At 36.7% G+C, this 25,668-nt stretch overlaps 2 protein-coding genes across 2 annotated transcripts; one reads left to right on the forward strand and one right to left on the reverse strand.

The window, feature by feature from the left end:
• Nucleotides 1-11,640: 11,640 nt before the first annotated feature.
• LOC142628520 (uncharacterized) lies at nt 11,641-13,701 on the reverse strand. The gene is made up of 3 exons (XM_075802601.1): nt 12,778-13,701; nt 12,620-12,676; nt 11,641-11,727 (listed from the first exon to the last, which is right to left on the reverse strand). The coding sequence occupies exons 1-3, from the start codon at nt 13,699-13,701 to the stop codon at nt 11,641-11,643; spliced, it is 1,068 nt and encodes a 355-aa protein (XP_075658716.1).
• A 10,238-nt stretch (nt 13,702-23,939) lies between these two features.
• On the forward strand, nt 23,940-25,310 carry LOC142627983 (histone H2AX). Its single transcript, XM_075801899.1, has 2 exons — nt 23,940-24,270; nt 24,951-25,310. The coding sequence occupies exons 1-2, from the start codon at nt 24,058-24,060 to the stop codon at nt 25,170-25,172; spliced, it is 435 nt and encodes a 144-aa protein (XP_075658014.1). The 5' UTR covers nt 23,940-24,057; the 3' UTR covers nt 25,173-25,310.
• Nucleotides 25,311-25,668: the final 358 nt, after the last annotated feature.

A 25,668-nucleotide genomic window follows, 5' to 3' on the forward strand; every position in this document is an offset into this window, starting at 1 on the left:
ATGATGGCATGATTTATAAATACAAGTTCTTAGAGGTATGTATTCATTGTTTTGAAACCTGCAAGTACCTAGGCTATTTTAGTTTAATATCTATCTCAAATTGGCATAATTTTGTTTAATTCTTTATATTAAATTATGGTATGTTGAACAAGCTTTCCATTGCCGCAAAAATTATGTAAAATGGAGATTTATAGAGTGGCTAAGTGAGATATAAGGTTGGAAAGGTGAGTCGACACAATAGGGTTTTGTTTAAAGCCCTTACACGTATAATACCCACTTGCAACCTAGAGTGCGTGGGACCTCCGTTTGGTGTAATATTTACACCATTTTCCTCCATATAATTAAAAATAATTATTATACTTTTTTTTGGAAAAGCTTAAAGAGCTAATATTAAAAATTTATTTTCAAAAAATATGTAGCGCACTCTCCACGTGGAATATGTGGGGTGCTCCATGGACCTCCTAGTTAATTGGGTCACCCTACTCTGAGAGTTGAGGGAAACCAGTACTGTTTTGTTTTTATATTCCCTTGAAAGTATAAAATAAATTTCACTATTTTTTTGTGGAAAATTACATAAAATTATGGAAATAAAATTGTAAAGCTATTTTCTAATATGCTCCAGTCCAGTGCACAAAAGGATAAGTTTTGCACTTTTCCAGAATTTTTGTCACGCACTAAGATTTTAAATAATTTTTTTTTTGATAAATGATTAAAAATTATGAAAAATGATAAGCTTTTGTAAAAAATTGTGGATTGCTGAACAAATATGTTCCTATGCATATAAAATTATAAATTCTGAAATTCTGAATTTAAAATTTTTTTTTATTAGCACTCTATTATTTTATTAATTTTGATAAGTAGTTATAAAAAAAAAAGGACTTAAGTACAGTATTTATATGCTCTTTTTTAGGTTCTCTTCTTAAGATTCTATCGTATGGTTTTTTTTCTCATAAGATAAAAGTTTATTTTTAATTATGTAGGTACATGTTAGACTAAGGTTCCATATACAAACCAAACAAAGGATTTGTATGCACTGTTAAATAAGAATGGCTTTGCTATTCCCATTTAAAAAAAAAAAAAGAAAAAAAAGAATGGCTTTGCTATCTCTATCGTCTTATATAAAGGTGGCACTGTTTGTGCCACGCAATCCACCTTTTTGTAGAACTCATTTTATTTTATTTTACACACACGCATATATATATATATATATATATATATATATAGATATATATTGTTTTCTTTTTTGTATTTTTTACTATTTGGGTATTATATGCACATCACATTATTATGGTAAATCTTGCTTTTTCAAGGTTAATTTGATTAAAAAAAAAATAGAGAAAGATTTTATCTATTTTTAATTGCAGGCTTATCATTTAGTTAACAATGCTCATGATTTTGATTCGGATATGTAAAATAATTTACCTCCCACTTTGTAAAATTTAATTAATTTTGTTGTTTGAACTTAGCTTGAACTTGATGTAGTGTTAAATACATAAACATAAATAAGCTTTTTTTTAATCAAACCCAAATTATTCATAAAAATTTAGCTTATTTAAAACTCCAAGAACCTATTTCACATTAGTGTCAGTTTTATCTTTTTAGTTCTTATGTACAGTTTTTTAAAACTTCATATTTTTTTGCATTTTTTCTCTTTTTTAAATTTTTTCAAGGTACAAGTATATTTTAATATATTTTCAACCAAAAGTTAGATAAGCGCGCTGTTCCATGGACACTATTGTAAATAGCATTTGATTTTCTTTTTTGGTTGTATTAACGGTACTGTAAGGTGCTCATTAACAACAGTTTTTTGTCCTTAACAGTAGCCTTTTGTCTTCTTCTTTTTTACAGTTTTATGTTATTTTTTGGCAGCTTTCTAGATTGTGGAACCAACTTCATAAAATTAAAAAAATATAGACTTAGGGCCATTTTTATGTTTTCTTCTATTTATCTAATTTTTTTATTAAAAGATATCCACATCTTGTTAACATGCCTTTCTTTTTTGGTTGAAAATATTGGAAAATATTTGGGTCATGAAGCTAAGAAGCATTTGGCATCTTGTGCTGGTGTCACTGTCGATGAGCATCACAATCAAAGGGCTACTTTGGGGGAACTTTACTATTATTATTATTGCAGCCCACAGTGGGCTTTGGAAGCATTGGCGTTAGGTCAACAACTAGGAACAGTTTTGGATTCTTGTGCTTTATCCTTCTTCCCCATCACATTTTAGAGAGAGAAAAAAAAAATCACATTCCTCACCAGTCACCAATCCCTTTGCAAGGTCACCTTAAATGCATATGGACCAAAACTTACCACCTCATCTCTTTTCTCTTTTGCTTTAATTTCTTTTGGCTGCTTCTGCACTTGTATCTCTTCCTCTCTCACCTGCCTCTATCTGCACAAAAACACACGCTCACACACTCTTTCTATAGTTCATGAGTCATGGGTTAATTGCATTTGCATGTGACATTCCCTGGTCTTGATTTTTTATAAGGGTTCTCATGCATGCATGTAATTTGGCTTATAAAAATGGTGAACATTTTTCTTCAGGTCCAAGTGTCACTGCAAGGAAATTTTATGTTTTTATATATATAGTAAACGCCATAATTGTCATTGGGTGAGGTGACCAAGATTAAGGATTTGTTTAAATAAATGAATATATTAAATTTCGGAGTTAATAGTTTTTCTTGTGTTAAGGGATTGTGTAAGTGGGTAATTATTTATGTCCTAGTTAGAAATATTAATTTTTTTTTACTTGGGTTTCACGGATCTTGCTGACAAAAAACTAGTGCTAAATAAACTTTGCTTATGTAGTTTGCCTATTGAGATAAGTGGGACCTCACATTCTACCAACCTGTTTAGTAAATTTCCATGTTTCTTAAGTGTCCTCTAACTCATTTGACTCATTTGCTTGTAAAAAAATGTATAGGTAATGTAAAGGAATAGTTTAATGTGTAGAGATCAAGATCAATTATTACCTAGTTATATTTTTATTGCTTTCACTAAAGTTTTAATACTTTAGAACTAATTATGATATTTTGGTCCTTAAACTATATGTCTATATTTATATATAATATTTCTACAATCCTCATATTAGTTTTGTTTCCAAATCAACGGTCATTGGAATTTTAAAATCACTTCCGCTCCGTTTGTTTTAATGGAAAACCTTGTGTAAAGATAGTTTTCTTTATTTTCCAATGTTTGGTAGCATAAAAAAATATGAGTTAAAGGAAAACTATCTTTGGTCAATATAAAAAATATAGCTTATTTTTAGAGATTATTTTTCATTAAATTTTTTTGGAAAACAACTCTATCTTACAGTAAGCTAAATAAGTGAAGTTAAGAGGTTGTTTTTCAACTTATTTAAAGTTGCTACCAAACATTGGAAAATGAGATAGTTTTATAGAAAATACTTTTTAGAAAATGACTCATTTTCTAGAAAACATCATTGTTGAAACAAACAGAGCGTTCAATTTAATATTATTGTAACTCTACGTTTTGTTTCTACCTTACCATTACTATGCAAATAACGTGACAAATTTTTTTGGTTCACGTATTCTTAGAAGGTTGGCCAAGCAAGTTATAGGTCACTTGTTAGTCCTGTAATATCAAAATGTAACCCACCGATTGAAAAAAAAAAAAGTCATATTCAATATACAAACCTCTAATTTTTGTGAAAACTAAGAGAATTGATTAATAATTTGTCTTAGTTTCGTGTGTTTAGAAGGGAATCAAGGATTTGAACATATCAATTGTGACTTGTGATTAGATTTGTGATAACCAACCAATTAATTTTAATTAAAAATAGATACATTGTGGTCCTCAATGTGTAATGTGTTTCTAGCTATATGTTGCGATGTTGAAAATTTCTACATAATAACATATCATGCCAAATATTATAAATGTTAAAACAAAATTGCCAACCGTACTAATAATTGCCATTCATATAGTGACAGCAAGGCTAGGTAAGAGTAGCATTGACTATTGAGGTGTTTCTAAAACTGTAATGATTAAATTGAAATAATCGATAATTCGAGAAAACTGGAATTGGGCACAAATCAAAGATCAAAAATTGTGATAAAGGAATCACATACACAGAACACACATACCATACCAATTTTCCAAATATAAGTGTCAGATTTCCAATAATACAATTAGTGATTTGTAGGGCACGTTTGCTATTATAATAAATCATTTGCAAATCGTTCATTGTATTGAATGATTGCAAATTTGACAACTATTTTAGGGTTGATATGGATGGAGGCTTGTAGAAAATGAGCATATATACTTAAAAGGAAAAAAAAATTGGAAGCTACCAGCCACACTTTTTTGCTCATATGCAGCTATCAAATGTGGGGTACAAGTTACATATGCTACTTATTATTAATACTAGCTAACTCTATATACATATATATATATATATATATATATATATATATATATTTTTTTTTTAATTTTTTTATTTATTAAATGTCTCAAACATTGATACCTTGTGAGCCTAGAGGAAAGCCCTTTTGTATTTAAAACTCCAACATATGGTTTAATTATCTGAAAAAAAAAAGAAGAAAAAAAGAAGAAGAAGATATTTTAGACCAACCAAAAATTTCATTGAGAGAGAGGGGCCAAAAGCTATACAACATGCACAAAAGATGATAATGAGAATGTTGTTGACTAAATTTGAAGGAGGAAAAAGGGAACAGGAAAATGGAATCTCCTTGATGGGCTTTTTTAGCTTAGGAATCAAAGCTACACAAGTGCATAGTTGCTGGATTTCACTAGGAAAGGGAATTGGGGTAGCTTGATTTGATGAGAAACCTCAAGCTATTCTAGACTTCTAGTATTTTTCATCATGGGCCCAACATGCATGGCCCATTAATGTTTTCTTTGTTGCTGGGACCTGCTGGGACGTAGAAGTAGTGCCATGTTTCAGTTCAGCCATTCTTTTCGTTTGATTCATCTGCCTGCTGGGTCTCTTTTGCCCCCACCAAAAAAAAAAACATTACAAATCAAATTGAAAGAAGCTCTTAAGCTGACAAATCATGGCATAGTTTAGTTGCATTCGGATTACAGGAGAAGAGGGATTTAAAAGTAAAAAGAAATCCTCACTGTATAACCTTTATTTTAAAGGCTAAGCTAAGACACCAAGATCAAGCCTAACAACCATTCTCATTAGTCCTTTACAAGGGTGGAGATGTCAATAAAATGAAGGGTCATTGATTGGTGTACAACCCACTATTACTTTTTTTTTTTTTTTTTTTGGGAGGGTGGGGGCTTTATATAATGGAGTGTTGTCCTAAGCTTTGCTAAAATTGTTCTCATTCCCTATGCATGAGACACCTTGAAAATCTCATAAATCGATCGTTTGCTAGATTAAACCTGGGATTTTTGAGTTTACGTCATGTCTTAGATTGGTGAGTCCAACATCCAAGTACCTTGATGGGATATTCACTATTATTATTGAAAGAAAAAACTAACATAGTTTAAGGGGAAGATAGATCGAACCAATAATATAGGAATTGGAGACGAGCTCCGTGTCAATTAGGTTTGAAGCATGTTGGTGATGTTATGTCATTTATGGCCTTTGTTTTTTAAGAAGTATATCTTTCTTTCTTTCAGTGCAAATTGAAACTGAAGACCTAGCTTTATGGTTTTAGCCAAATCCCGAGTGGCAAAAAAATATTTCGAAGATACTAGTTGGTATTTCAATACTTAGGGAGTTGAGAGGTTTTTTCCCCCATTTCTTAGGAGTTCATTTTATTGGGCTTTTGAATGGTGGGCCTCAGAATGGCATCTAGTCTTCTGTATGTTATAAGCATTCTAAGAAGGTCCAGTAACGAAGCCCACTCCCTAGTCCCTATTGAATCTGTTTTAGATTTCCATTAATCCCAAAGATGGAAATGAAATTATCAGAGAGAACTCATCCTGGGCTGGAGCTTGGATCCCCTACTGAGTTATGGGCTTTATTGATGATATATCCAGTAATTTTGTAGCACAACTTTGGGCCATGTTGCATGAGATGAAAAGAGTCTTCATAGAATTAAAGAACCTAGGGCCCCGGGAAGTACCATCACATAATGATATAGGGCCGTTTGGTAATGTTATTTTAGTAATATTGTTTAAGTATTGTAGAAATACTTGTGAGTGAAAAAATGTTATGAAAATACGTGTTGTGTTGTGTTGTTTAAACAACAAAAATTGTTGTTTAAACAACACAACCAAATACCCCCACATCTCAATAAATAAAAGTTTGAAATAAAAGATTAAAAAACTAAAAAAAAAAAAAAAAGATATTGATGATGCACGAAAATCGTCAGTTAGTTGTTGGCTCTAAATCGCACTAATAAGCACCTGTAGAACAAGGACACAAGGATCAAACAGAAGGCACCAGCGTGGTACCAGCCAAAAATCCTTCAAAAATCAAGTTAGTGAATGAGAAATCTCTAAGAACTCTATAGTGAGAGAGTTAGAGATTTTTTGTGTCCTTGAGAAAAGAGGAGGTCTGATACTTATATAGTGGTAAATAGTGAACCGAGATCCCTTAAAAGTGGGGATTGTTCCTTGTAGGGAAGATTTGGTATTAAGGTTTCCAAGATTTAGGGTGTCTTTCCATATGAGGGGGATATGGATGTGTAGTAAGGTTTTTATGCGTGATACGCTAGATGTTTCCATAAATGAGCATTCGTGAGGACCAAGCAAGGCCATATAGGACCCGTCAGTTTTCTTCTCTGTCAGTCTATGGTTATCCATTGCTTAGGGATCTTCTGTCGGTTCATGGGGGAGATGCGCCCATCAATTTGTGGGGGAGTTTCGCCTGTTAGTTTCTATGGATGCATTGTCGTTCGAAGGGTTCATCAGTTTTTATGGAACTGACGACCTCATGGGCATCATCAACTTTCACAAACATTCGTTTTATAAGTCTTAATTCCTAGCGCCAAAAATATACCTATCAAATATAATTTTTGTTCAATATATGATCAAACTTACAAATAAAAAGGAAAAAGAAGAAGAGAAACTCAAATTTTAATTAAATTTAAAATACAAGTATTGGAAATTTAGCACTCAACCATCCATTTAATGTGACATTTGAGATTATATAAATTATAATAAAATTAAAAAACAAATCAATGTCACATTTGAAAGATATAGATGGTATAATATATAGTAAATGATTTTATACTTAGAAGCATGAGATCAACATTTGATGCCAAGATATAAAACCAAAACAGGTTAGTTACATAATAAGATATAATTAGCATTTTCATCCCAAAAAAAAAACGTGTTTGCCTAGCCAAACCACCCAACCAAACAAGCTCATAGTCCTTCGTATTTGGAAAAGTCACTTTTGATAATGCACGATGACAAAAATTTACCAAAAACGCATTTTAAATTTTGAGCTTATAAACGTATGTTTTAGGCTTTAACTTGAAAGTGGAACCAAACGCACACAAATTGATATTAACTTGAAAGTGCTATTCAATTCGTTAAAGATATGAAAGTCCACACATTGGTTGGGCTGACTTAGAGACTTGGGCCTAACTGGACAGTGGGTCATGCTACTGAAATATGATGAAATTGGGCTTGTAGTTCCTCACGTGTGGTGGAATGGAAGTAGAACATTCTTGAGACTTCTGACTGATTTTGGACTTTACTTGACTTTTTTTTTTTAAATAACAACAATCAAGAACAACTAGAACTTAAAACACTAGAGACAGAAAATTAGCAATAAGTGACAGATCGTGGTTGGGTTGACACATTTTTTTTCAACCGTTAATATGTTTTCAATTACAGATGATATTTTATTGTTATTGATATATATTCTATAATATATAGAGGGCGTTTGGATGTTGCTGCATCCACGTTTTGCTGTTTTTTTTTTTTTTTTCTCGCTGCTGCGGGGACAAGTGCGCAGTGTGTGTACTGTGCGCATACTGTGTGTGCACTGTACATGTACTTTTTTAGTAATTTTTTATTAAAAGTGGGTCCCGCAGCACTATTTATACATTTAAAAATTATTTTGTTACAGTGTTTTCAGTTTTCAGTTTTCAGCAATAAGTTCTATCTAAACGGACCATAAAGAAGTGCATTTTAAATAAGATTCCTTCCTTTATGTAAGACAAGATGAGAAAAGCAAAACGCGGAAACCAAACACATTGACATCGGTTTCCATCTTTCTCTTTTTCTATTTTTGGAAATATTCTGTCTATAACGTATTAAATTTTCTTAGTGAAGGTAGACTGTTTGGTACGTGATTTTAAGAATTAATTTTTAATTTTTAAATAATATTATATGTATTTTTTTTATATTTTTTATTTATACGTATTTTTAAAAAATACAAATAACGTTATTAGAACAACATGTATAAAGTACTTAAGGGTTTAAAGAGGAAAGGGTTTGAATAACAGAGTTAGCCGCATATTGTAATTATTTCTATTAAAAAAAAACATTATCAGACACAGTTTTCTAAAAATTAATGTTTTTCAAGCACACTCTATGCCACTCCAATAATTCTAAAGTGTTCACCAAAAAATTGAGTTGGCACAATTAATATTCTGGCAATGGAGTGGTGGCCAGCGTAAGTTTCATTGTCATTAGGTGAGCACTTAACAATGACAATATGCTGTTCAATTTTAATTTCTATTTTTGTTCCTTGCATAATATCGGTGGCTGATCATTTTTGCTTTTTATTTTTTTATTATGAATCGCTTTCATTATTTTGAACTTTTACGGTTAAATTTAGGGTTTATTTGGATAGAACTTATTACTAAAAATTGATAACTAAAAACTAAAAAAACTGTAGCAAAATAATTTTTAAATGTGTGAATAGTGCCGTGAGACTTATTTTTAATGAAAAAGTTGCTAAAAAGTGAAGTTTGTGGGATCCGTGAACAATAATGGGTACACTATTCACGGGAGAATAGTCAAAAGTTGCAACTTGAAAAAAAAAAAGAAAAAAAAAGGGTAGAAAATGGGCAAACGTGGACGCGAAGATGCTGGATCCAAACAATTTGTTAGTGCTCCATGAACTATTTGACATCCATGATTCTAGCTTGGACTATCTAATTATTTCAGTCTACCCTAGCTAATAAGTTATATTATACATAAAAATGATAAACAAAAACTAAAAGAAGATCTTGAAATTAGAACTTATATGTATATTATACGTGCATCAAATATTTGGAAAGAAGAAAGATATATAATAGTAATTCTATGGGCGTAAGAAAGTAATAAGATCGGACTGGTTACCGGTTTTCTAGTCCGATCGGGGTCGGACCGATAGTCGAACAAGTGATGTCATAATTAATAATTATAATTAAAAAATTATATAATAATTTTATAGTAACTAATAATATTTACTTTAAAAAATTTATATCATAAAAGTTTAATCACAATCATTAAAAACAAACTTATAATGAAAAATAAATAACTGAGATTCAACAAATACCAATAATAAACAAATTGTTTTTCAAGTTTCAATGTCTAAAATGCTCATAAAAAATTTAAATGTATAAAAAATCTTATTAAATACAACTAATTAAATTTTTTAGTATTATTTTAGATATGATATACTATAGTATATTATATTCATTCATAATGTTATATAATATAAAATACTTTAACAACAAATAAGCATGAAAAGGACCCATCAAAAAAAGAAAAACATGAAAGGGAAAAATCATATGGCCCATACTTAACCACCTGGGTGGCTATTATCAATTGCTTTTGAAGACTTCAAGTTCAACCATACACGTGGTAGGCAAGGTTTTAAAAACCGGACTAGACTGGCCAGTTCAACTGGTTCAACCAAGAACCGGACCTTATTCCGGTCCGGTTACTAGTTAAAATCGAAAATGAAGGAAAAATCGGGCAAATAGTGCAAACCGCCGATTCAATCGGCAAAACCGAAAACCGGTGCGGTTAAATTGATTTTAGCACTTCTTCATAAATACTTCTTCATTAAACTAGTTATTTAGCCAAGTGATTAACTTAGGTAAATTATGCAGATCTAGGTTAACACATATAAATCATATCATTGTAAAGTACGGAAAATAAATAACACAACAATATGATAACTCAAGAAAACCAAACCAATAAAAAACCTGGGGAGGATTTAACCTAGCTATCCTCAAGGTAAAACAAATCCACTATGAAAGAATTGAAGTTTACGCAATAGCGACTTAGACCACTAACATCTTATTGCTATCTCGAGTAGGAAACTTACAACCACAACCACGTGACAGCTCTAAATCCACGGACTACTTCTTTCTTGGATTCCTAGCAAGCACAAGCACTCCCGCTTGTATATTTTTAAGCTCTTGAATCTGCAACTGAATTGATCACCAAGCTCTTGATAACCCTAAGTGTATGTGAAGGCAAACACCTCTAGATCTCACAAGAGATTTACACACACCGCATAAAGAGCAACCACAACAACCTTAAAAACGTGGCTACGGTTTTCCCTTTTATACTTAAAACAAAACATAAAACCCTACACGTCAAACTGGGCTTGGGCTAAGTTGAAAAATTCTGTAGAAAAATAATCTGCACGAGCTTCGATCGATCGAGTCTAATTTTCGATCGATCTAGCCAGATAGATTTACACAGTAAATCCTGCAGTACACTCGATTCCAACTTTACAACTTTAACATACTTTGAGCAAAGTCTAAAACAATACTAAATGTTTTGATCATGGTTTGCTAACATTACAAATTGAAGTTCTAATACATTTAAACCTAAAGTCTTAGAACCCACCACTTTCAAACCCTCCCCAACAATGAGATTTAGGATATGAGCACAACACCTCACGTGCATGAACTCATTTTCTAAAACTGTCCCATTCCAATCTTTTGTTACCCTTTGAAAAAATTTAATTGTGGTTAAATTGGAGCTAGCATTATCCACTGTTAAAGTGAATATGCCATCAATGGCCCACTCACGCAAAAACATCTCAATCTTTCTACTTATAATCTCCCCCTTATGATCTTCAACTTGAAAAAAATTTAAAATTCTCTTATGCAACTTCCAAGCATCATCAATAAAGTGACATGTGAGACACATATAATTAAAATTTTGTATAGAAGTCCATGTGTCCATAGTAAAACACACCCTACAACCCTTCAAGGATTTCCTTAGCTTTTCTCTCTCACTATTATAAATTCCAATCACATCTCTAGCTACAATTTGAAGAAATGGAATATCCTTTAGACGGAGTTTAGGTTGTAAGATAGTTACATATTTCTTAAACTCATACCCCTCAACACACCTAAAAGGCAACTCATCAATTATAAGTATTTTAGCTAGTGCCTTTCTAGAAGCCTCAACAGAAAAAGTTGTTGACATAAGTTGGAACCCTTCATCTCCATCATTTTTGGGTTCAAAAACTAAGGTTTTTTGCCCTTTATCTTCTCCATTAGGGTTCTTGGGACAGTTTGTCACATGAGCTAACAAATTACTAGTACCACAACTCTTACTATCAGCATGATATCATTTTTTACAATAATTACATACAACTATAGTAACATCCTCATCTACCTTTACTTTTTCAAAATGATTCCAAGCTAAAGACTTTTTCCTATCATTACCAGTACGAGTCTTACTCACTATGCTAGGTGGAACTAGGGGCAACTCACCATCAGTAGTTTCAGCTTAGGTTGCAGCAGCAACCTCTTGGATGGCAGTAGAACCATCAGCTTGTGTAGAAACATGGGGAGCACTAGTGGGGGAATCCATAACCTAAAAAAATCAAATATAGAAATTAGCAAACTAGAACAACAACAATAACAACAATTAATAATAATAATCACACAAACCAAACAGGAAAATCTTTGATGCTTGAATCCAGATAACAATATTCTACATAAAATATAAAACTCTAACATAAAACATAAAACAATATCCTACATAAAACTAAACAGAACCCAGATTGGTGCTCAAAATGATGCTTAAAATTTCAATAAATAATAAAAGCAGAAACATTGGTGCTCAAAATCTATTAAAAAAAGATAGCAAACTAGAACAACAACAACAATTAGTGATAATAATCACACAAACCAAAAAGCAAAATCTTTGATGCTTGAATCCAGATAACAGTATCCTAATATTGGATAATGACTTAGCCTCCACCCACTTTGTGAAGTAATTAGTTTTGACTAGAAGCCATCTTCGGTTTCCCACAGCCTTGGAAAAAGGTTGTATAATATCCAGGCCCCACTGAGCGAATGACCATGGATTAGAAAGAGGATTGAGTACACCCCCAGACTGAGGAATGTTCAGAGCAAATCTCTAGCATTGATCACACTTTCTAACATACTCTTGCGCCTCTTTTTGCATACTGTGCCACTAATACCCTTAGGTCAGATCCCTATGTGATAACAATCTACCCCTCGTATGACTTCCACATATTCCCTCATGCAACTTTTCTTGGTTCCACTGCCTCGGGATGAACACAAAGCAAGCATGGTCTAGAGAAAGAGCGTTTGTATAATTTCTGCTCCTCGGACAACAAAAAATGAGGAGCTTTCCTTCATATCTTCTCTGCCTCCCTACTCTCGTGAGGCAAAACACCTTCCTTCAAAAATAGAACTATGAGATCCATCTAACTAGGTTTGACCCTGATCTGGTGTACCTGGACTTTCCCCTTCTTTTCCTCGATGTGCCTATCCAGATCCTCAACAAGTATGACCTGAGGAAAATCTTGTCCAGAAGATGTTGCTAAAGTTGCCAAGGAATTTGTACGCGCATTTCTACTTCTCGGGATTTGTTGTATGGTGAAAGACTCAAAACCTTACTACAAACACCGGCTTGACTCAAATACCCTTGCATTCTCAAATCCCTAGCTTTCAACTCTCCCTTCACTTGCCCCACAACCAGCCTTGAATTTGAAAATGCTTCAACATTTTTTCCTTCCATCTTCTTAACCATAGCTATCCCAACTAGTAAAGCCTCATACTTTGCCTCGTTATTCGTAGCCGAGAAGCCCAACCTCAAGGACTTCTCAATGGTAATTTGGTCTGGAGACAATATCACCAACCCTACTTCAGATCCTTTTTTATTTGCCGCACCATCTACATATAACTTCCAAGGTGAGGGCCCATGTAGAGCAACTACCGAAACTTGCTTTCCTTCAAATCTAAGCTCCTCGACCTCTCCCTGTATTAGAGATTCAGTAAACTCTGCCATCAAATCTGCAAGCACTTGCCCTTTAATTGAGGTACGAGGCATGTACTTTATGTCAAATGCACCAAAAATCGTTCCCCATTTAGCAATTCTCCCTGTATAATCAGTCTTTCGTAGCAAGGACTGCGAAGAGAGTTGAGTTAGAACTACAACTGTGTGTGCTTGGAAATAATGGGGAAGCTTCCGCGTAGTGTGCACCACGGCCAAGATGGCCTTTTCTAAAGGCAAGTAACAAACTTTAGCTTCTTGTAGCGACTTACTCATAGAATAGACTAGCCTCCGCACCCCATTCTCTACTCTCACCAATACTAAGCTAACTGCATGAGAGGTCACAACAATATAGGCACAAAACATTTCTTCCTTTTCGGGTCTAGACATAATGGGTGGCCGAGAAAGGTAATCCTTCAGTTGTTGGAAGGCAAAAGCACATTCCTCATTCCACTCGAACCCTTTCCACTTGTGCAACAGTTGGAAAAATGGCTTGCATTTGTCTACTGACCGAGAGATAAATCTATTCAAGGTTGCAGTCATCCCAGTTAACTTTTACACCTCCTTGGGATTCCGAGGTGGTTGTAAATCATTAATCACTTTAATCTGATCATGATTAACTTAAATTCCACAATGTATGACCATATAACCCAAAAACTTGCCCGAGCTAATGCCAAAAGATCACTTAGAAGCATTGAGATGCAATTTATCCCTCCTCAACACTTTAAAGACACTTCTAAGGTCCTTCAAATGCTCGGAAACTACCTTGATTTTCATAACCATATCATCAATGTAAACCTCAATATTCTTACCCCGTTGGAACTCAAACATTGTAGTCATCATCCTTATTTAAGTAGACCTTCCATTCTTCAATCCAAAAGGCATCACCTTATAATGATAATTCCCAATGAGCGTCACAAAAGCAGTCTTCTCCTGGTTGGCCAGAGCTAATGGTATTTGATGGTATCCCTGAAAGGCATTCAAAAAGCTCATTCGAGGATGTCCAACCGTTGTGTCCATTAACTGGTCTATTGAGGGTATCAGGAAGGAGTCCTTTGGGTAAGCTTTGTTTAAATCCATGAAATCTACACACACTCGCCACTTCTCATTCTTCTTCTTCACTACCATTGTGTTGGCCAACCATTTTGGGTAAAAGACTTCTTTTATTGCCCCTGCACGTTTAAGCGACATGTGAAGAATTGGAGAAAATTCTCATAGACGATGACCCTGAGAGATTCTTTCAGGTAGGAGTTCAATTACCACAGGAAGCGAAAGCGGAGCTGATTTTATTTTTGAGGAAAAATATGGATGTTTTTGCGTGGAATGCGTATGAAGCCCCTGTGGTTGATCCGAGCTTCATATGTCATCATTTAAAGGTCAATCCAGCTGCTGTACCGAGGAGGCAACCACCTCGGTGATCCTCCAAGGAAGATTTTGAAGCCGTAAAAGAGGAAGTGTTCAAACTCAAAAAGGCTGGTGCTATAGAAGAAGTGTTTTATCCTGAATGGTTAGCCCATATGGTGGTGGTGAAAAAGAAGAATGGGAAGTGGAGAGTTTGTGTGGACTTCACAGATTTAAACAAAGCTTGCCTAAAAGACTCATTCCCAATGCCTCGGATTGATCAATTGGTTGACGTTACTGTTGGGCATCTTCGGATGAGTTTTCTTGACGCTTTCCAAGGTTATCACCAGATACCATTGGCCGTAGAGGACTAGGAGAAAACTGCATTTGTTACTCCTATAGGAAATTACCATTATAAGGTAATGCCCTTTGGTTTGAAAAACGCAGGGGCTACCTACCAAAGGATGATGACGAGAATGTTTGAGGCACAACTGGGAAAAACTATTGAGGTATATGTGGACGATATGATGGTAAAGAGTAAAGAAGTTTCTGCACATTTGGAAGATCTGAGCAACACTTTTCAAAAGCTAAGAGAGTACAAATTGCGGCTCAATGCCTATAAATGCTCTTTTGGTGTGGGATCGGGCAAGTTTCTAGGTTATATGGTGACTCACCGGGGAATTGAAGTGAATCCTGCTCAGGTTAAGGCAATAAACAGCTTATACCCACCTAGGAATCCTAAAGAAGTGCAGAGGCTAACAGGTATGACTGCTGCTCTCAACCGATTTATATCTCGGTCCGTGGACAGATGCAGACCTTTATTTCAATTATTGAATAAATGGAAGGGTTTTGAATGGATCGAGGAGTGCGCGGTAGCTTTCCAACAGCTTAAAGAATATCACTCGCGACCGCCCGTTATGTCTCGACCAGAAGTTGATGAAATTCTGTTTGCATATATTGCAGTGGCTAACCATGCTGTTAGTTTGGTTCTTATCCGAGATGACAATAATATCCAGAGACCGGTTTATTATGTAAGCAAATCTCTGCATGAGGCCGAGCTGAGTTATTTGCCACTGGAGAAAGCTATCTTGGCGGTGGTACATGCTACACGAAGACTTCCCCATTACTTCCAATCTCATACGGTTGTTGTTCTTACACAACTCCCTCTTAAATCGATTCTGCGAAGTGCAGATTATATGGGAAGAATTGCCAAATGGGGAACTGTCCTAGGAGCTTTCGAAATCAAATATATGCCTCGCACCTCTATAAAGGGGCAGGTCATCGCGGACCTTGTGGCGGAATTTGCTGAGCCTTCGTTAGAAGACTATGAAGAAGGCATGGGTAAAAAGTTAGTAGGCATGATTTCTTGTGAAGAGCCTCCATTATGGAAAGTACATGTTGATGGAGCAGTAAATCAGAGGGGATCTGGTATAGGACTAGTTTTGAAATCCCCAGAGGGAATTACTTTTGAGAAATCTTTGAGATTAGGATTCTCGGCCACCAACAATGAAGCAGAGTATGAGGCCGTCCTCGCAGGGATGAACATGGTTCATAAAATGGGAGGAAAGACGGTGCAAATGTTCTCAGATTCACTATTGGTGGTAGGCCAAGTAGAAGGGAAGCTAGAAGCAAGGGATTCCAGAATGCGAGAATACCTAATCCAGGTCAGGTATATGCGATCTAAATTTGAGTCTTTTTTACTATTACATGTATCCAGATGTGGCAATACCCATGCTGACTCATTAGCCACGCTCGCAACATCCTCGACACAAAGTCTACCACGAGTTATCCTTATTGAAGATTTGTTGAAACCCACTGGGACGGATGGTAACTCCACTCGAATTCTTCAAATTAGGACAGGGCCTAGTTGGATGGATCAAATAGTAACATTTCTCAGAAATGACATCCTGCCTGGAGAAAAAGCTGAAGCAGATAAAGTTCGCAGGAAAGCCACTCGTTTCTGGTTATCCGAGGACCAGAAATTGTACAAACATTCCTTCTCGGGACCATATTTGTTATGTATGTACCCCGAGGCAACGAAGCTACTTTTGGAAGAGTTACACGAAGGGATTTGCGAAAGTCACACAGGGGGAAGGTCTTTAGCTCACAGAGCCCTTACTCAGGGCTATTGGTGGCCAAATATGCAGAGGGAGGCGCAAGATTATGCGAAGAAGTGTGACTAATGTCAAAGATTCGCTCTAAATATACATCAACCAGGGGGAGTCATTAATCCTCTATCTAGCCCTTGGCCTTTTGCTCAATGGGGCTTGGACATTGTTGGACCCTTCCCCAAAGCAACAGGAAACAGACTGTGGCTCCTCGTCGGAACAGATTATTTCACTAAATGGGTTGAAGCCGAGCCATTATCAAATATCAGAGACATGGAAGCAAAAAAGTTTGTATGGAAGAATATCGTTACCAGGTTCGGCATCCTTCATACTCTCATTTCAGATAATGGTTTACAATTTGATAGCAAAGCCTTTCGGAAATACTGTTGTGATCTGGGCATCATGAATAGATATTCCACTCCGGTTTATCCCCAAGGAAATGGGCAAGCCGAGACTGTCAACAAAGTAATAGTGAGCGGACTCAAAAAGAGGTTGGGTGACGCCAAGGGGAGGTGGGTGGAAGAACTGCCACATGTCTTGTGGACGTATCGAACTACACCACGAAGATCCACAGGTGAAACACCCTTCGCCATGACTTATGGAGCCGAGGCAGTAATACCCTTAGAAACTGGGTTCCCAACCCTGAAGAAAAGCTCCTTCATTCCAGATAGCAATGATGATCTATTAAGGAAAAACTTAGACTTAGTTGAGGAACGACGAGAGAACGCCATGGTTCAACTAGCTTATTATCAACATAAGCTCAAGCAGGGGTATGATTCTCATGTAAAACTTCGACCTCTTGGACCTGGCGACTTAGTATTAAGGAAAGTTTTGGGCACGACGAAGAATCCTGCGTGGGGAAAATTGGGGCCCAACTGGGAAGGACCTTATCGTATTACTTCGGTCGCAGGAATAAGGGCATACAATCTGGAAGATTTGGACGAACGTGTTGTACAACGTCCCTGGAATGTAAATAATCTACGAAGGTACTATTACTAAATAAAAGGCACTTCGGCTGTTTTTTGTTGTAAACTACGTTACGTACATTATCTTCGTTCGTCTAAGTATCAAACTGAAGCTTGGTATGCCTGGATCCTCGGACCACATACCTCGTCTAAATTGATTTTCTTTACTAAGTGTTAAACAGAACCTAAGTTACGTCTGGTCCTCGGATCATCTACTTTGGAAAAATTAACATTTCAACTCTTTCATCTATGTATCAAACTGAAACTTGGTATGCCTGGATCCTTAGACCACATACCTCGTCTAAATTGATATTCTTTACTAAGTGTTAAACAGAACCTAAGTTACGTCTGGTCCTCGGATCATCTACTTAGGGAAAATTAACATTTCAACTGTTTCATTTAAATATCAAACTGAAACTTGGTATGCCTGGATCCTCGGACCACATACCTCGTCTAAATTGATATTCTTTACTAAGTGTTAAACAGAACCTAAGTTACGTCTGGTCCTCGGATCATCTACTTAGGGAAAATTAACATTTCAATTGTTTCATTTAAGCATCAAACTGAAGCTTGGTATGCCTGGATCCCCGGACCACATACCTCATCTAAATTGATATTCTTTACCAAGTGTTAAACAGAACCTTAGTTATGCCTGGTCCTCGGATCATCTACTTTGGGAAAATTAACAATTCAACTTTTTCATCTAAGTATCAAACTGAAACTTGGTATGCCTGGATCCTCGGACCACATACCTCGTCTAAATTGATATTCTTTACTAAGTGTTAAACAGAACCTAAGTTACGTCTGGTCCTCGGATCATCTACTTTGAGAAAATTAACATTTCAACTCTTTCATCTAAGTATCAAACTGAAACTTGGTATGCCTGGATCCTCGGACCACATACCTCGTCTAAATTGATACTCTTTACTAAGTGTTAAACAGAACCTAAGTTACGTCTGGTCCTCGGATCATCTACTTTGGGAAAATTAACATTTCAACTGTTTCATTTAAATATCAAACTGAAACTTGTTATGCCTGGATCCTCAGACCACATACCTCGTCTAAATTGATATTCTTTACTAAGTGTTAAATAAAACCTAAGTTATGTCTGGTCCTTGAATCATCTACTTTGGGAAAATTAACATTTCAACTGTTTCATTTAAGCATCAAACTAAAGCTTGGTATGCCTGGATCCCCGGACCACATACCTCGTCTAAATTGATATTCTTTACCAAGTGTTAAACAAAACCTTAGTTATGCTTGGTCCTCAAATCATGTACTTGGGGAGAATTAACATTTCTTTTCTTTTTGTTAAAACATCAAATCTTTGTATACCTAAGTCAAAAGACCATATGCCTTATTTTTACATAGTTCAACTAGAAGTCCAAAATGAAGAATCAATTACTTAATGCAGTTCCTGGCATATTAAGCCTTCCTGGAATATCAATTTCAATTCAGGTTATGGCTTTAACTTTAGTAAAGAGCAAAAAGATGGTACTTTTGGAGTGATATGATCAAGACAAAGCAAAAAGTGAGAACCATCTAACAAGGAAAACAGCATTCAAGCTTATATTAAATTCCAATAGTACTTTTGCAATTACACTTAGAAATTACACTTAGAAATAAAAAAAAAAAGAAAAAAGAGAAAGGCAACAAGCAAAAACTATGGAGAAGCAGTCACTGTTTCAGCTTAATCTTCAGAGGGCCTTTAGGGTCTTGAGGAGATGGAAGCTGAACCGAGGACTCAACCGCAATTCCTTTGCCTTTGGGATCATCCATCAAAGTTATTGGATTAGCTTGATCACCCAGCTCATCTTTTGAAGATTCCTGTAGGTCACTTGAGGGCTGTACGTCTTCTAGTGCCTTTTCTTGTGTTGGATCAACTTGTTTAAGAGCATCTTCAGGTTGAGCTAAGTCTTCAGCCAAATCACCTCCCTTATCCTCAGATGATCCCTGGGCAGCTTCTTCGGCAGTTTCAGGAATGGTAGAAGCTCGAATTGCTGGAGAATAGTAGACATTTTCTGCTTTCCAAAGAGTGGAAGAGACTTCAACCCCAGCTTGGGAAAGTGCCTCATTCCACACTTGGAGGCAGTAGTGCCTACACACCTCGGGAACCTAAGCCTTGAAGGTTTCTGTTATCTCCTTCACACCTATATCGTAACCTTCCTGTTCAGCTCGGTCCCTTGAGATCTCGGCCTCTTCTTTTGCTTTTTCAGCTCTTTCCTTCTCCTCAAGGGCTTCCTCTTTGCCCTTCATGGCCTCCTCTTTGATCCTCTCAAACTCGATCAAGTCTTTCTTGAGGTCCTTAATTAGCCTCCGTGCTGCAGAGAGGTTGTCGTCGGTTTGGCGAAGCATTAATCTCTGGTCCTCGGCCTGTTTAGTTGTCATTTTTAAGTCAGCCTTTAAACCTGCCTTCTCACTTTCTGCCTTAACCAACTTGGCCGAGACCTCCTGCAACTTCTTCTTCTGAAGGTTCGAAATCTTCTGGGCGGTTTCACGCCTTGACTCCTCGGCCTTCAGGGATTTATAGGAGTTGATGGCAATCTCTTCTGCCCTATGGGCAGATTGAACAGCCTGTGAACGAAAATACAAGATTTATACATACATATAAAAAACAACAAAATATAGCAAAAGTTTAGAGAACAAAACTTACCATTGCAAGCTCCTTCTTCAAAATCATAAAAACGTTATGGTCCCTTTTCCTTCTAAGTTCACCCATGTCCTCAGGGAGCAAAAGTGCCTACTCCAATGCGTCTGCGACGCATGCAGCTGTCCCCTCATCGGAGTTTCTAATGGACGCATCCACGGTGATAGCCTGGTCATCCATGGACATGTCAGGAAGCCACAAAGGGGCGCGCACGGCCATCTGTTGTTCGATCCTCTTTTCCGACATGGTCTGCACGGCCCGGGCCTGCTTACTACCCCTTTCAATCTCGGGCTCCTTGGGAAGAGAGCCTTTCCCTGCCTCCACCACTTCTTTTCCTTTTGACTGATCCCTTTCCTTTGAAGGTCAGCTGTGTTGGTGCGTTGGGTTTGGGAAGGAGGGGGAGGAGGAGGGAGCCTAGTTTCAGGGCCTTTGTCAGCACCCTTTTCTTGAGTCCGAGGGCGCACCTCTTTAGGAGGTTCTTGGGCTCTAAGGCCTTTGTCAGCGCCCTCAAGGACATCTTTTAGGCTAGGCTTAATCTTACGTTGAATGCCCATATTGTCAAGTTCTTGAGTAATAGCCTGCGAGACTTGTGTGGAAGTGCCGAGGATGGGAATTAAATCTTCAGGGGAGTGAGGTTGATTAAAAACTTCAAACTCATCCTCAGAATCAGGTACCTCAACTACTTCTTCTTCTTCCTTTACGGTAGTATGGGAAGACGTAGCTTCACCAGGGACTGATTGTGTGGGGAAAGGGACTATGGGAATCCCAACTGGAACAAGTTGTTGTGGTTGAATTGGTTGGGTGACCAAAGTGCCTTGAGGAATAGGGGTCCCCTCCGGTAGCAGAAAACCTTCAACGGCAACGCTAATTTGAGGAAGGCGAGGGTCGTGGGCTTTGATCACGCACTTCGGCGCTTGAAAGGCTTTTGATATAGGATTGTAGCCGAGGATCAGATGAGCCGCTCAGAGTTGGCCGTTTGTATGCACGAATACCTCAGCTTGAAGGATCCTGTCCAACCGTCCGAAATCGACCAGATTAGGATGACGATCCGCTGCGTGTGGATCCGTAGAGTTATCCAAATAGAGGAGGGTAAGAACAAGTAAAAAGACAAAAAATAATAGTATGTATATAATAGTATAATGGTTTTAAGGGTTCTATATAGAAGCCAAAAAACTTCACCTGGAGTCCCTTCCCTTGTCAGACAGGGGAGGCTGTCGTGCCAATTTCCTAATACGATCAGGAAGTCATTTTTTGGGCCCTTATTAGATTCAGGCAGACACTGAATTAGCCTAACTTCTGGGTATCTAGATTTTAGGTAATATTCATCTTTTTTGCTTAGGTAATGGAGGTTATAAACCCAGTTCACATCGTGGTGAGTGAGCCCTAGGTCCATCTTCTCATTTAAAGCATCTACGGAACCTAGGATCCTAAAGACATTTGGGGCGCACTGGGTGGGAGCTAATCTAAAAGCCCTAAGATAGTCCCTAGTCACGGTTCCCATGGGGATTTTCATTCCCCATTCGATGAACGCAATCATCGGAATTACAACTTCCTCCGTTTTTCTTTATACATAATATTCCTCCTCGTTACAGTACCTAATAGATACGCCCGAGGGGATTTTGTACTTAACCTTGAACTGCTCTATTTTTTCGTTTGAATCCACCAGGGACGCAAATCTACCCATCTTTGAAAGGGGGGGGTGTGAAGAAAACTAAAAAGAACTACGCCGAGGATGAAAGATACAGAGAAAAAAAGAAAAAGATGGGGAGGGAAAGAAACAAAGGAAACAAAGAGCTGATAAGGAGGGGAGAGAGTATTGAAGAACTTACTTTAAAAAAGAAGAAGGTACGGTCACCTCGGATAGGGTATTTGATAAAAATAGAAGGTACGGGAAGATGACAAGTGTGGCAGGTACGTTATAAGGTTACTGTAGTGTGAAAATTTTTGAAGGAAGTTAGTACTTATATATCAGAAGGAGTTTTGAAGCGGGCGAATTCCCGCCTCAACACAGGAATCGCTCTCAACCGTTGGATATGTGACACATCATTGAAACGTGGGAGACATAGAGGCGCCAATAATTAATTCGGGGCCGTTTCGCATACCGAAGCATCGAGAACACGCGATGGGCAATTCAAAAGTTATTTTCCCGTCAGCAATATTGCCAAAATTATGTAGGATAAAAAGGTGTTTTAAGTCGAGATCCTATTTTCCTCCCGAGGTGAAGAAATAAAGAATCTCAATGGGCTATTGTAAAGGCATTGGGCCCAGTAATTTATCAAGGATGGCCCAACGAAGTCTTTTGGGCTGGAAACCCAAATCCGAAGACATCAAAATGATCTTGGAGTATCTAAATGTCCAATTACGTCCGAGGAGTAGATTTGTCCTTGGATTGTTAAGCCGAGGACATAGGAAAAGAAGTTTAGTGTCCCCGGGTTATGTTATAAAGAATCCTACGACTACGGGAATACACAGTACACGTGGAGAACAATAGAAAGAGCAGTGGAATATCTAAAGTAAAGCTGCTACCACCACCCATACATTAAAAGCTCTGTAATTGATACGCTGACTGCATAGATGGAAGGATGGGACCTGAGCATGGAGCTTGAAACTTGGTCCCTAACCCCAGCGGGCTTTAGGGAAGAATGGATGGGACAAGTATTCGGAATCAGGATTGCAACTATGAGGTGGAAGATGATGAAGAGAAGGAAAGAAGTATAAATAGAAGGGAAGACATACGAAGAAGGGAGGGACTTTTTCAGGAAGAAAAAGGGCCAATAGTATATGATTGTATCCAAACTTTAGGAAACCCTATTATAAATTATCCTCGGATTGTGTCCGAAGAGGAACTTTCAGTCTTACTCTTGTAAACAGTTCTTTATTTTGTGCCATTGGGCCCAAAGCCCGTTCTTTTCCTTGTCATCTAAACAATCCTCGAAATCTAGATTGTAAACCCATCCTCTACAAATTTTATTGTAAAAAAGGCCTTTCAAGCCCAAATTCCTTCCAGTCCTAGTTTGGGAATTTGAATTGTGTCCTTACAATAAACATTATATATAAAAAAAAAAATCAAAGTCACATTTGAAAGATATAGATTGTATAATGTATAGTAAATAATTTTATACTTTATTTGTCTTATATTTATTGGTGTTTATTTATGTGGTACTAGGTACACAAAAAAATGTCATAATATTTTCATAACGCTTTTATTTTTAATTTTGGTAAGTCTCAAGCTAATATTTTATTACTTAATTTAATTTGACTTATGAGAAATTAACACCTTAGTGTTATGAAAGTATTTTGATAATTGGTTATGTTTGTAGAATAACTCTATTTAATTATTTTTTTAATAGAAACAGCTCTATTTAAATTAATTTATAAAAAAAAATTCAATATATTTGATTGATTCTAAAGTTGTGTAAATTGTAATTATCCTCTTAAACAATAGCTTTGCTGAAGTACCAACTTTTTTTTTTTTTAACTTTGTATCGATCTTGTCATAAATTAACTTGTTAAAGTACGGCGTCGTTTTGGTACAAACCTCACCGAGTCTGAGTGACAGATTAAAAAATTTTGAAAACCCGCGCAAAACCAAAAACAATTAGAAAAAAGAAAAGACACCCACTTTGCCGCGAATCTTGCCACGCTGGCGATCCGCGTGAACCACGTATCTACCAATACGCTCAAACCTTCCCCACCTATATATTCTCCAACCACAAAACACAACCAAACCAAAGAGAAAGAAAGAAGCAAAGAAAGCAAAGCAAAGCAAAACACACGCACTCTGAACAGAGAGAGAGAGAGCTAGGGTTTTCATTTCTAGAGAGAGAGAGAGAGAGATATGAGTTCGACGGGCGGAGCTGGAGGAGGTTCGACCAAGGGAGGAAGAGGAAAGCCGAAGGCGTCGAAGTCGGTTTCGAGGTCGCAGAAGGCCGGGCTTCAGTTCCCAGTGGGTAGGATCGCTAGGTTTCTCAAGGCTGGAAAGTACGCCGAGCGTGTCGGTGCCGGTGCTCCGGTTTATCTCTCCGCCGTGCTCGAATATCTCGCTGCTGAGGTAACTAAACATTTTGGCTTTTTTTTTTTTTTTGGTGTTTTGTGGGATGGGAATTTTTGATTTTGGGGGGTTTGGGTTTTTGGTTGTTTGGGTATGGTTTTGATTGGTGGAATGAAATTAGGGTTTTTTTTTTTAATGGTAAATTTGTTTTGATTTGATTTGATGAATGTTGTTTGAATTTTCATTTTCAAAATTAGGGTTTTGTGTTTTGAAATGTTGGGTTAATTGGGTTTTGATTTTTATTTTGACGGAAATGAGTATTTTTTGGGTTTGATTGTTTTTGCGTAGTTGATTTTTGAGATCAAAGTTTTCAAATTGGGGGGGTTTTGGTTGAAACTAGGGTTTTGATTTTTCTGGGTTTTTTCGTTTCATGGTCTTGATTTCTTAAGACTGAAATTGGGGGATTTTTTGGGTTTTGATTTCATGGATTCATTTATTAATTGGATTCAATTCAATAAATTTTCAAGCTTTTATAAAATTTTGAAATGATTGGGGACATGAGGTATTTGGATTATCTGAAGTGAAATCAACCTTTTTTTTGGCTTTATATCAATCTCGTTTTTTACAAAAAAATTGGTTTGGATAATTCATTTCAATCTCCTTTCATTACCAAAATATTCATCTTATTTTTAATGGGTTTGGGTTATTAATGTGGCTTTGATTTTGGTGTGTGTATTCAGGTACTGGAGCTTGCTGGAAATGCAGCAAGGGACAACAAGAAGAATAGAATTGTGCCCAGGCACATCCAGCTTGCGGTGAGGAATGACGAGGAGCTGAGCAAGCTTCTGGGCTCTGTAACTATTGCCAATGGAGGAGTGTTGCCGAATATCCACCAGACCCTTCTGCCTAAGAAGGTTGGCAAAGGAAAAGGCGACATTGGATCAGCTTCACAGGAGTTCTAGAATCCTAGTGCCTTCATATAGATAGGGGTTGTTTTAGTAGTTTGTAACATATATGTGTTTTTCTGTTTTTTGTACTTGTGCCAACTGAAACTTCATGCTATGTTTTTTGTTAATGAAATGAATCTTATTGCTTCTGCATGCTTGTCTGATGCGCTTTCTTATATTTGTCTTTTTTTTTTTTTTTAATGAGATTAAATTGAAGGGTGAGCTTTTGGATGATGGTATTTATGGGATATAATGGTTTTGTTGGGGAATTTTCTGTTGGGTTTCTCCTCAAAGTTTTATTGCCTGTGAAGATGGTTCTGTTGTACTGTGGCGTTCTTTGCAATGCACTACCATGTTTCCTCATATGCTTGTTGTGTGTAATTGTGTTTCAGATTAAGTGAAAGAGCCTGCTTTTTTAGATGTATTGTGTAAATGCGTGTGTGATGATATCTTCATATTGGGTTCATTTAACTAAAATTGCTTGCAAATGTGCCTGTGGCCATGGATAACC

Source organism: Castanea sativa, chromosome 3 (assembly GCF_040712315.1).
Source record: "Castanea sativa cultivar Marrone di Chiusa Pesio chromosome 3, ASM4071231v1".
Classification (NCBI taxonomy): Eukaryota; Viridiplantae; Streptophyta; class Magnoliopsida; order Fagales; family Fagaceae; genus Castanea; species Castanea sativa.

What these genes read in the sequence shown, in the direction of transcription:
- LOC142627983 (XM_075801899.1), top strand. Translation starts at nt 24,058, where the DNA reads ATGAGTTCGACGGGCGGAGCTGGAGGAGGTTCGACCAAGGGAGGAAGA. An exon ending in TCGAATATCTCGCTGCTGAG is followed by an intron (nt 24,271 to 24,950) that starts GTAACTAAACAT and finishes GTGTGTATTCAG; the next exon opens with GTACTGGAGCTTGCTGGAAA.
- LOC142628520 (XM_075802601.1), bottom strand. Translation starts at nt 13,701, where the DNA reads ATGACTGCAACCTTGAATAGATTTATCTCTCGGTCAGTAGACAAATGC. An exon ending in AAGCCGGTGTTTGTAGTAAG is followed by an intron (nt 12,677 to 12,777) that starts GTTTTGAGTCTT and finishes GATTTTCCTCAG; the next exon opens with GTCATACTTGTTGAGGATCT. An exon ending in AAAAGAAGGGGAAAGTCCAG is followed by an intron (nt 11,728 to 12,619) that starts GTACACCAGATC and finishes TGATTTTTTTAG; the next exon opens with GTTATGGATTCCCCCACTAG.